General features: G+C 43.1%; 1 protein-coding gene across 1 annotated transcript; it reads left to right on the forward strand.

Moving 5' to 3' along the window:
• The first annotated feature begins 425 nt into the window (after window positions 1–425).
• On the forward strand, window positions 426–4561 carry cd59 (CD59 molecule (CD59 blood group)). The gene is made up of 3 exons (XM_038282198.1): window positions 426–582; window positions 1483–1584; window positions 4205–4561. Exons 1-3 carry the CDS (start codon window positions 528–530, stop codon window positions 4402–4404), a joined length of 357 nt encoding a protein of 118 aa, XP_038138126.1. The 5' UTR covers window positions 426–527; the 3' UTR covers window positions 4405–4561.
• Window positions 4562–13293: the final 8732 nt, after the last annotated feature.

The raw sequence follows: 13293 nt of genomic DNA on the forward strand, positions 1-13293 counted from the left end.
TTGGCGGGGCTGTTGGGATGTTCCCTATTGCGTTTGTTAGGAAGTTCTCTGCAATGATCTCTTTGACAACTCTTACGTTCGTTTGGACATCTGTTGGGACATTCTTTGTACGATGCTCTGAGACACTGTCAGAAGTGTTCTCAGTAAAATTCACAGGTATTTTGTAAGGTACACAGTCCACATTGTTCTTATGGTTTCTGTATTAGTTTTTGTTTTACTGAATATAATATATTTCTAAGCTACAGCAGGGTTAGAGAACCAAATGTTGTCTGAGGGAACATGATGAACATCAGAGCAAAATTATGACCGGAGATAGTTCACAGCAAGGAGGACTAGCGGAGATAAACAGTGTAATAAAGATACACAGAAGCGAGGAGAGAGGAGGAGGTTTCTAAACATTGCCGGTCTTTGTGGTCCACTGGACAAAGAGCTGCTGTCAGACGTCCTCTGCGGGTCACAGCAGAACAGACCGACACCGAGCTGGACACTACTGCTTCACTTCAGCTGCTCCTCCACTGGGACACGACATGAAGCTCTGCGTCGGACTGGTTCTGCTGCTTTGTTCTGGGATGGTGCATGTAGGTGAGTGGAACCCAGTGAACAGAACCTGGAGCTCTAATCTTTAAGGGAAAACTTGAGGGAAAGAGAAAACAATCAGAAATCTCCTTTTTATTCCTTCTCTAACAAAAGAAATGAAACAGCAGAAAAGAAGTGATCCAAATAAAACAAATATTAGTTAAAGAATAACTTCAAAAGGAAGCTGGGAGGATATTTTCACAGATATTTCTGAACCAGACGAAACCTTTGAATAAGCTTGACGAGTTTCTTTGGTTAGAACTTCAGATCTGCAGTTTAAATAACTTGGTTTCATCAAGATGTTGTTCTATAAACAGACTGTGGAGGAAAATGGAGGAAAACAAAAAAATAAAGCTTAAAACTCAAATTCATCTTTAGCTTTAAAATCTGAAATCCAATTTGAAACTAATTTATTTGAAAAACATTCCAAGAGTTTAGTAATTTTTCTCTTCTGGACCAAAAACAAGGCTTTTTCCTGCTGTTATTCCTCCCTCCTCTCCATCTGTTTATTTTATAATGAGGCAGAAAGCTGACATTTCACTGGACTGAAAGCTTTAAAACAACATTGGGATTAATTTCATTATGAAATCCAAAATCGACCCTCAGAGCTTCGTGTTTTGTTCTAAAGGAGTCAAATGCTAACAGCTTTCAGACCCTGATTTATAGATGAGTGAATGATTTATCAGTGGTTTATTTTTTCTCTGATAAAAAAAATGAAAGGTTTCATTTAAGGCAAAGCTTTATGTCCGGCCTGTCAGGAGTTATTTTCTTTGGAAAACATCAGATCTGGGAACAGTGGGAACCTTCACATCATCCCTGCTGTTTTGGGCTTCAGCAATTTTCCTCTTTGTGGCTCCAGTTTCTGAGCTGAGCTTCCTCCTGACGCCCTCTCCTCCTCTTCCTCAGGTTCTGGGCTTCGCTGCTACAAGTGTTCAGATTACACAGGACGCTGTGAGAACGTGCAGGAGTGCACCTTTGAAGACTCGTGCATCTCTCTGAAAGATCAAGGTCAGTTCAGCTTCAGCATTTTCTGTTGTCATGGAAACGTGTGCAACCCTAAGGAAGATCAGATTTGTTTTAAATACTGAAAGAAAACCATATATCTCAACTCAATTGCTGAACATCATGATTTATTTCCTACCTTATTTTTTATGCAACCATTTTTCAAATTTCTTTATCTTGAATTTTAAGTGGAATCCTCTTTTATTTGAGGAACATTTGAAACAGACATTTTAATCAGTGATGTAGCGCTTTCCTCTCAGGTCAGACTGTTAGAAATTCACCCTCTTATGGTAGCCTACTTTAGTACCATAGGAATCTATGGTATCTACTTATAGTAGAGGTTGTGGATGTTCCTGCTGGTCCATCACAGAAACATCCACCTCTGTCCTCTGATTTTATGGAATTACCATCAGGTAAAAAAAGGAAATTTAATAGTTAGCTCTTTGGTAATAAATTAACAAGTCTTTTTTTTTTTTTGTTGGACTCAAAGTGTGATATTCTTTACCTGGCCCAGATCATGGCACTTTCACCCAGTGGCAGCTAGTGAAGCTTTCTCCAGTGGGGCTATGAATTCAAATTAGACATATACCAAAATCAAACCTATACTAAGTTACCACACTAGTATATCTAAATAAATGCCAACAACAAAAAGTTGTTATAAAAACACTTTATAAAGAAATAATTCCATGTACAGGTTTTTCTTTTTGTACATAAATCTTGCCCTTCTGAGGCTTTAAAAACACAAATTTGTCATAGTCTTGGTTCTGTTTTTTTTTATTTTGAGTATTCAGTTTTACTTTGCTCCATGTTTTCTAGTTTTATTGGTTTAATTCTTATTTTGTTGTGTTTTCTGGTTATATTTTAGGTTTTCAGGTTTTTATTTGTTGCCCTCTGCTGCCCTCTAGTGTTCTCCTTTTTCCCTAGTTCCTTTCCAGTCTGCTATGTTCACACCTGCTCCCAGTCTGCTCGTTAGTCCTCTCTTTGTTCAGTCTCCCATAAATACTCTCCTTGTGCAGCTCCTCAGTGCTGGTTCCTCGTCTAACTTCCTCCAACTCCATCTTACTGTGTCTTCCTCGTCCTGGTTGTCCTCCCCTGAAGTCTCCATGGTTTCTTTTTTTGTTTTACTTTTTTAATGCTTGATTTTTGGATTCCTGCCTCAGTTGTCTGTTAACTTTTCATTAAATCAAAAGAAACCCACCTCTGCCTCCCTGCCTCTGCATTTGGGTCCTCAAACCACAACCTAATCTTGACCAAATTTGTATTTTGTATGGTCCAATATTGGGTCACAAACCTACAAAACAATGAACCAGTTCAATAATGGAGAAGCTATAACTTAGCTTTAACTTTTTTCAATATATAAAAAACATTTTTTGTTCTGAGAATGTTATTTAAGAGCAACTATGCAAATTAACAAATATCTAGAAAATGTGCACTATGATATATTTTCCATGGGAATCCCAGATTGTTCATTCTTCTTTGCCTTTTCTAATAAGTGCTTTGAATCAGTCCTATTTGTCTTTAGCCATGCTGGGTCAGATTCTGACATTTGAAAAAGGAGGCAGGTAGTCAAGGCAGTAGAATAAAGCATTAGCCTCACTGCATGCAGTTAGCCAAGCCTTGTAGCCAAACCAGTTCCTGGAAAAAGACAGAGTGTACCGTCTCCATCTGTCTTTGGACTGTTGATTCATTTTGATATTTGGCTGATCAGGTCCAAACAATTTCACCTCCAGCATCTCTTGGTAAGTTGGCTTCACTTCCGCGTCTCGACCTCTCAATCAGCCGCACTTCAACTGTGAAGACAATTCCTGTCACCTCAGAGCACAGCTCTTTTGCGCCCAGAGCTCTCCTACACATCTGTATTGCAGAGGAGCTACTGCCCATGAATAACTTTTAACGAGAGTCAGTGAGCAAAGATTTTTGCTTCCCAGGGCTGAAATACGTCACCAATCCGACAAAAAAACGAAACGGCTTTAGTCATCAAAGATTAAATATTTATCTTGCACATCTAATAAATATATATCAATGTTTAGGAATATTTTAATCTTATTTAATTTCAATTTGTTTTTTTTAATGTCTTAATTAAGGTCATTGGGTGGGTGTGGCGGCACTCTAGCGCCCTCTATTTGCCAGCCGCCACTGCTTCCACCTCTATGTCTTCTAATTGATAAAGCAATCTTTTCCTGATCTACTGTTTTAGATTCATTTCAAACATAACTTCTGTTTTGGTGTTTAAACAAGTTTGATTTTAATGTAATTTATAAGGAAGTTTATTCCAGAGGTTCTGGGATTTTAAAACATTCTCATGTTGCTCTTCCCACCCAGCTTCACTCATTGCAAGCCTCCATTGAAAGTTCGTATTGTGTACTCTGTCTTTTTCTCAATATTTAGAGATGCATGCTTATGTTAACAATGACAGGAGTCTGTTGCAGGTCCCATGATGACATTGTAGGGTTTAGGAGACTTCCAAGGCCAGACCCAAGCCTTCTTTTAGCTGTTTTAAATGTTCTGTGTTTTATTAACGGGAGAATCCTTCTCTCCTTCTATAGTCCTGATGAGAATGTATTTAAATCTTTATTTCGACTCAGGCCAGGTTCTGCAGTGACAGCTTCTTCTTCTGTGTTTGCAGGTGGGAAGACGATCCGGCAGTGTATCCGGTACACAGAGTGCGATGTGTCCCGTCTCACCCAGATGTTCCCGTCCATCTCCAGATTCACCTACAGGTGCTGTAACAGTAACCTGTGCAACTCGGGCTCCACGGCTCCCGCTGGGACACCGGTGCTGGTTCTGCTGTGGTCCCTGCTGAGTATTTGGTGGTTCTGGTCCTGAATCCCTGCCGCTTTCTTGATAACTACTAATCTTTAGCTTGCTGATTATTTACAGGCTCCTGCAGCTCCTCAGGTCTCTTCTGTAAATCTAACTGTATTCATTTAAAATTTGATTTCTATGTGACTGGAAATAAAAACCTTTTTTTCTGGCTTTTTAATTCTGGATTTCTTTTCTTAGTTGGATCTCAGGAACATGGTGGCCTCCTTGGATCTGACCCTGTTACAGGTTCAGATCATGTTAACCCAACCGCGGTTCTCCTTATCAGAACCGGAACATGATTTGGTTCTGAAAGAGCAGACCGCTGAGTTTCAGCTACAGTTGAATATCTTTGTGTAACTGGTCAGGCTGGTTGTTGAACCAGTACCGACTGGTCATTAGCTTGATTCACCAAGCTTGTCTGGATTCGCATTGAACGAAAATGAACATAAATATTTAGATAAAAGATTAACTGCTTATTACCTTTCAATAAAACCGTGCCTTAAACATCCCTGATGTCCAGAAGAAGAGACAGCAGCTCCCCTACTGGACAAACCTCTGCTCTGTTGACCAAGTTTGCGGTCGATGTGAAATATCTTTGAAAATTTAGAAACATTCCTAATAATTCTCAAAATGTGATATGACTCAATTCAGTTTATTTTTATTGCGCTAATTCACAGCACATGTCATCTCTCTTTACAGAGCTAATTCAACCAGATCATACTGTCCGATTAGTTCAATGTTTTCATTGAGGCAGAACATAGGATGCAGTCATTGACTTACATGTCATGTTTCTCCTGAGCCTGTTGCGACAACATTCGCTCGCATTTTTGTCTTTGACTCTGTAGCAATCCCTCACAGTGAGCATGCATGCAGAGTAGAGAGGAAAAACTTCTTTTAACAGGAAAAAACTTCCAGCAGAATTCCAGACTTGATGATATGCTGATGGATGGATGGATGGTGGATGAATAATGGATGGATGGATAGATGGATGGATAATAAATGGATGTTTGGTGGGTGGATGGATGGATAGTTGCATGATGGATGGATGGATGGATGGATGGATGGATGGATGGATGATGGATGGATGCATGATGGATGGATGGATGCATGATGGATGGATGATGATGGATGGATTCATGATGGATGGATGATGTATGGATGGAGGGATGGATGGATGGATGGATGATGGATGGATGGATGCATGATGGATTGATGATGGATTGATGATGGATGGATGGATTGAGGATGGATGGATGGATGGATGGATGGAGGGATGGATGGATGGATGGATGGATGGATGATGGATGGATGGATGGAGGGATGGATGGATGGATGGAGGGATGGATGGATGGATGGATGATGGATGGATGGATGGAGGGATGGATGGATGGATGGATGGATGGATGGAGGGATGGATGGATGCATGATGGATTGATGATGGATTGATGATGGATGGATGGATTGAGGATGGATGGATGGATGGAGGGATGGATGGATGGATGGATGATGGATGGATGGATGGAGGGATGGATGGATGGATGGATGGATGATGGATGGATAGATGATGGATGGATGGAGGGATGGATGCATGATGGATTCATGATGGATGGATGCATGATGGATGGATGGATTCATGATGGATGGATTGATGATGGATGGATGGATGGATGGATGATGGATGGATGATGGATGGATGCATGATTGATTGATGATGGATGGATGGATGGATGCATGATGGATGGATGGATGGATGGATGGATGATGGATGGATGCATGATGGATGGATGCATGATGGATGGATTGATGATGGATGGATGGATTGAGGATGGATGGATGGATGATAGATGGATGGATGGAGGGATGGATGGATGGATGATGGATGGATGCATGATGGATTGATGATGGATGGATGGATAGATGGATGGATGCATGATGGATGGATGGATGGAGGGATGGATGGATGATGGATGGATGCATGATGGATGGATGCATGATGGATGGATGGATGCATGATGGATGGATTGATGACGGATGGATTGATTGGGGATGGATGGATGGATGATGGATGGATGGATGGATGGATGGATGATGGATGGATGTATGATGGATGGATGCATGATGAATGGATTGATGATGGATGGATTGAGGATGGATAGATGGATGGATGGATGGAAGGATGATGGATGGATGCATGATGGATGGATTGATGATGGATGGATGGATGGATGGATGGATGGATGGATGGATGGATGATGGATGGATGCATGATGGATGGATGGATGCATGATGGATGGATTGATGATGGATGGATGGATGGATGGATGATGGATGGATGGATGGAAGGATGATGGATGGATGGATGGATGGATTGAGGATGGATAGATGGATGGATGGATGGATGGATGGATGGATGGAAGGATGATGGATGGATGGATGGATGGATGGATGGAAGGATGATGGATGGATGCATGATGGATGGATGATGATGGATGGATTCATGATGGATGGATGATGGATGGATGGAGGGATGGATGGATGGATGGATGATGGATGGATGCATGATGGATTGATGATGGATTGATGATGGATGGATGGAGGGATGGATTGAGGATGAATGGATGGATGGATGATGGATGGATGGATGGATGATGGATGGATGGATGGATGATGGATGGATGGAGGGATGGATGCATGATGGATTCATGATGGATGGATGCATGATGGATGGATGGATTCATGATGGATGGATTGATGATGGATGGATGGATGGATGGATGATGGATGGATGATGGATGGATGCATGATTGATTGATGATGGATGGATGGATGCATGATGGATGGATGGATGGATGGATGGATGGATGATGGATGGATGGATGCATGATGGATGGATGGATGCATGATGGATGGATTGATGATGGATGGATGGATTTAGGATGGATGGATGGATGATAGATGGATGGATGGAGGGATGGATGGATGGATGATGGATGGATGCATGATGGATTGATGATGGATGGATGGATAGATGGATGGATGCATGATGGATGGATGGATGGAGGGATGGATGGATGATGGATGGATGCATGATGGATGGATGCATGATGGATGGATGGATGCATGATGGATGGATTGATGACGGATGGATGGATTGAGGATGGATGGATGGATGATGGATGGATGGAGGATGGATGGATGATGGATGGATTGAGGATGGATAGATGGATGGATGGATGGATGGATGGAAGGATGATGGATGGATGCATGATGGATGGATTGATGATGGCTGGATGGATGGATGGATGATGGATGGATGCATGATGGATGGATGGATGCATGATGGATGGATTGATGATGGATGGATGGATGGATGGATGGATGGATGGATGGAAGGATGATGGATGGATGCATGATGGATGGATTGATGATGGATGGATGGAAGGATGATGGATGGATGCATGATGGATGGATGGATGCATGATGGATGGATGGATGCATGATGGATGGATTGATGATGGATGGATGGATGGATGGATGGATGGATGATGGATGGATTCATGATGGATGGATGGATGGATGCATGATGGATGGATGGATGGATGATGGATGGATGTATGATGGATGGATGGATGCATGATGGATGGATTGATGATGGATGGATGGATGGATGGATGATGGATGGATGGATGGAAGGATGATGGATGGATGCATGATGGATGGATTGAGGATGGATAGATGGATGGATGGATGGATGGAAGGATGATGGATGGATGCATGATGGATGGATTGATGATGGATGGATGGATGGATGGATGGATGGATGGATGGATGATGGATGGATGCATGATGGATGGATGGATGCATGATGGATGGATTGATGATGGATGGATGGATGGATGGATGGATGGATGGATGGATGATGGATGGATGGATGGAAGGATGATGGATGGATGGATGGATGGATTGAGGATGGATAGATGGATGGATGGATGGATGGATGGATGGATGGAAGGATGATGGATGGATGGATGGATGGATGGATGGAAGGATGATGGATGGATGCATGATGGATGGATGATGATGGATGGATTCATGATGGATGGATGATGGATGGATGGAGGGATGGATGGATGGATGATGGATGGATGCATGATGGATTGATGATGGATTGATGATGGATGGATGGAGGGATGGATTGAGGATGGATGGATGGATGGATGGATGGATGATGGATGGATGGATGGATGATGGATGGATGGATGGATGATGGATGGATGGAGGGATGGATGCATGATGGATTCATGATGGATGGATGCATGATGGATGGATGGATTCATGATGGATGGATTGATGATGGATGGATGGATGGATGGATGGATGATGGATGGATGATGGATGGATGCATGATTGATTGATGATGGATGGATGGATGCATGATGGATGGATGGATGGATGGATGATGGATGGATGCATGATGGATGGATGGATGCATGATGGATGGATTGATGATGGATGGATGGATTGAGGATGGATGGATGGATGATAGATGGATGGATGGAGGGATGGATGGATGGATGATGGATGGATGCATGATGGATTGATGATGGATGGATGGATAGATGGATGGATGCATGATGGTGGATGGATGGAGGGATGGATGGATGATGGATGGATGCATGATGGATGGATGCATGATGGATGGATGGATGCATGATGGATGGATTGATGACGGATGGATGGATTGAGGATGGATGGATGGATGATGGATGGATGGAGGATGGATGGATGATGGATGGATTGAGGATGGATAGATGGATGGATGGATGGAAGGATGATGGATGGATGCATGATGGATGGATTGATGATGGCTGGATGGATGGATGGATGGATGATGGATGGATGCATGATGGATGGATGGATGCATGATGGATGGATTGATGATGGATGGATGGATGGATGGATGGAAGGATGATGGATGGATGCATGATGGATGGATTGATGATGGATGGATGGATGGAAGGATGATGGATGGATGCATGATGGATGGATGGATGCATGATGGATGGATGGATGCATGATGGATGGATTGAAATTGGATGGATGGATGGATGGATGGATGGGTGGATGGATGGATGGATGATGGATGGATTCATGATGGATGGATGGATGGATGGATGGATGCATGATGGATGGATGGATGGATGATGGATGGATGTATGATGGATGGATGGATGCATGATGGATGGATTGATGATGGATGGATGGATGGATGGATGGATGATGGATGGATGGATGGAAGGATGATGGATGGATGCATGATGGATGGATTGATGATGGATGGATGGATGGAAGGATGATGGATGGATGCATGATGGATGGATGGATGCATGATGGATGGATTGATGATGGATGGATGGATGATGGATGGATGGATGGATGATGGATGGATGCAAGATGGATGGATGGATGAATGCATGATGGATGGATGATGATGCATGGATTCATGATGGATTCATGATGGATGGATGGATGGATGATGGATGGATGCATGATGGATGGATGGATGCATGATGGATGGATTGATGATGGATGGATGGATGATGGATGGATGGATGGATGGATGATGGATGGATGCATGATGGATGGATGGATGAATGCATGATGGATGGATGATGATGCATGGATTCATGATGGATTCATGATGGATGGATGGATGGATGATGGATGGATGGATGCATGATGGATGGATGGATGATGGATGGATGGATGCATGATGGATGGATGGATGGATGGATGGAAGGATGATGGATGGATGCATGATGGATGGATGATGATGGATGGATTCATGATGGATGGATGATGGATGGATGGAGGGATGGATGGATGGATGATGGATGGATGCATGATGGATTGATGATGGATTGATGATGGATGGATGGAGGGATGGATTGAGGATGGATGGATGGATGATGGATGGATGGATGGATGATGGATGGATGGATGGATGATGGATGGATGGAGGGATGGATGCATGATGGATTCATGATGGATGGATGCATGATGGATGGATGGATTCATGATGGATGGATTGATGATGGATGGATGGATGGATGGATGATGGATGGATGATGGATGGATGCATGATTGATTGATGATGGATGGATGGATGCATGATGGATGGATGGATGGATGGATGGATGGATGATGGATGGATGCATGATGGATGGATGGATGCATGATGGATGGATTGATGATGGATGGATGGATTGAGGATGGATGGATGGATGATAGATGGATGGATGGAGGGATGGATGGATGGATGATGGATGGATGCATGATGGATTGATGATGGATGGATGGATAGATGGATGGATGCATGATGGATGGATGGATGGATGGAGGGATGGATGGATGATGGATGGATGCATGATGGATGGATGCATGATGGATGGATGGATGCATGATGGATGGATTGATGACGGATGGATGGATTGAGGATGGATGGATGGATGATGGATGGATGGAGGATGGATGGATGCATGATGGATGGATGGATGATGGATGGATTGAGGATGGATAGATGGATGGATGGATGGATGGATGGATGGAAGGATGATGGATGGATGCATGATGGATGGATGATGATGGATGGATTCATGATGGATGGATGATGGATGGATGGAGGGATGGATGGATGGATGATGGATGGATGCATGATGGATTGATGATGGATTGATGATGGATGGATGGAGGGATGGATTGAGGATGGATGGATGGATGATGGATGGATGGATGGATGATGGATGGATGGATGGATGATGGATGGATGGAGGGATGGATGCATGATGGATTCATGATGGATGGATGCATGATGGATGGATGGATTCATGATGGATGGATTGATGATGGATGGATGGATGGATGGATGATGGATGGATGATGGATGGATGCATGATTGATTGATGATGGATGGATGGATGCATGATGGATGGATGGATGGATGGATGGATGGATGATGGATGGATGCATGATGGATGGATGGATGCATGATGGATGGATTGATGATGGATGGATGGATTGAGGATGGATGGATGGATGATAGATGGATGGATGGAGGGATGGATGGATGGATGATGGATGGATGCATGATGGATTGATGATGGATGGATGGATAGATGGATGGATGCATGATGGATGGATGGATGGATGGAGGGATGGATGGATGATGGATGGATGCATGATGGATGGATGCATGATGGATGGATGGATGCATGATGGATGGATTGATGACGGATGGATGGATTGAGGATGGATGGATGGATGATGGATGGATGGAGGATGGATGGATGCATGATGGATGGATGGATGATGGATGGATTGAGGATGGATAGATGGATGGATGGATGGATGGATGGATGGAAGGATGATGGATGGATGCATGATGGATGGATTGATGATGGCTGGATGGATGGATGGATGGATGATGGATGGATGGATGCATGATGGATGGATGGATGCATGATGGATGGATTGATGATGGATGGATGGATGGATGGATGGAAGGATGATGGATGGATGCATGATGGATGGATTGTTGATGGATGGATGGATGGATGGAAGGATGATGGATGGATGCATGATGGATGGATGGATGGATGCATGATGGATGGATTGATGATGGATGGATGGATGGATGGATGGATGATGGATGGATTCATGATGGATGGATGGATGGATGGATGCATGATGGATGGATTCATGATGGATGGATGGATGGATGATGGATGGATGTATGATGGATGGATGGATGCATGATGGATGGATTGATGATGGATGGATGGATGGATGGATGGATGGATGATGGATGGATGGATGGAAGGATGATGGATGGATGCATGATGGATGGATTGATGATGGATGGATGGATGGAAGGATGATGGATGGATGCATGATGGATGGATGGATGCATGATGGATGGATTGATGATGGATGGATGGATGATGGATGGATGGATGGATGGATGATGGATGGATGCAAGATGGATGGATGGATGAATGCATGATGGTTGGATGATGATGCATGGATTCATGATGGATTCATGATGGATGGATGGATGGATGATGGATGGATGCATGATGGATGGATGGATGCATGATGGATGGATTGATGATGGATGGATGGATGATGGATGGATGGATGGATGGATGGATGGATGATGGATGGATGCATGATGGATGGATGGATGAATGCATGATGGATGGATGATGATGCATGGATTCATGATGGATTCATGATGGATGGATGGATGGATGATGGATGGATGCATGATGGATGGATGGATGATGGATGGATGGATGCATGATGGATGGATTGAGGATGGATGGATGGATGGATGGATGGATGGATTGATGATGGATGGATGGATGGATGATGGATGGATGGATTGATGATGGATGGATGGATGCATAATGGATGGATGATGGTTGGATGGATTGGTGATGGATGGATGGATGAAGATTGATGATGGATGAATGCATGATGGATGGCTTGATGATGGATGGATGATGAAAGGAAGGCCCATAATAAAGTTATTACAGCTGTTTTAGCCCATAGTATAATCAGGGTTCAATCTCCCCCTGGTGCTGCTTGATGGGTATTACAGCTATCAGTAGTAAAGATATAAATAAAAATCAGGAGCCCTAACTGATTTAAATATATGGAAATAAAACGCAGAGTTTCAGCATCAATAAATATTAATAAAAGTTATTTATTTCAATACGAGTGCCAAGTTTTAATTCATGTTTTATCAGCAGCATCTTGCTGAATAGTTTCCCTCTTAAAGTCAGAGGTTTTAAGTATGGATTCTTCATGCAGCTCTTCTCTCCTGGTTTCTTCTGTTTGATAAATTAG

Source organism: Cyprinodon tularosa, unplaced genomic scaffold (assembly GCF_016077235.1).
Source record: "Cyprinodon tularosa strain WSP-4 unplaced genomic scaffold, ASM1607723v1 ctg180, whole genome shotgun sequence".
NCBI lineage: Eukaryota > Metazoa > Chordata > Actinopteri > Cyprinodontiformes > Cyprinodontidae > Cyprinodon > Cyprinodon tularosa.

Bases quoted from the DNA above. Each gene is read 5' to 3' on its own strand.
- cd59 (XM_038282198.1), top strand. From the start codon at position 528: ATGAAGCTCTGCGTCGGACTGGTTCTGCTGCTTTGTTCTGGGATGGTG. The intron at 583-1,482 runs GTGAGTGGAACC...CCTCTTCCTCAG, and splicing joins TTCTGGGATGGTGCATGTAG to GTTCTGGGCTTCGCTGCTAC. The intron at 1,585-4,204 runs GTCAGTTCAGCT...CTGTGTTTGCAG, and splicing joins CATCTCTCTGAAAGATCAAG to GTGGGAAGACGATCCGGCAG.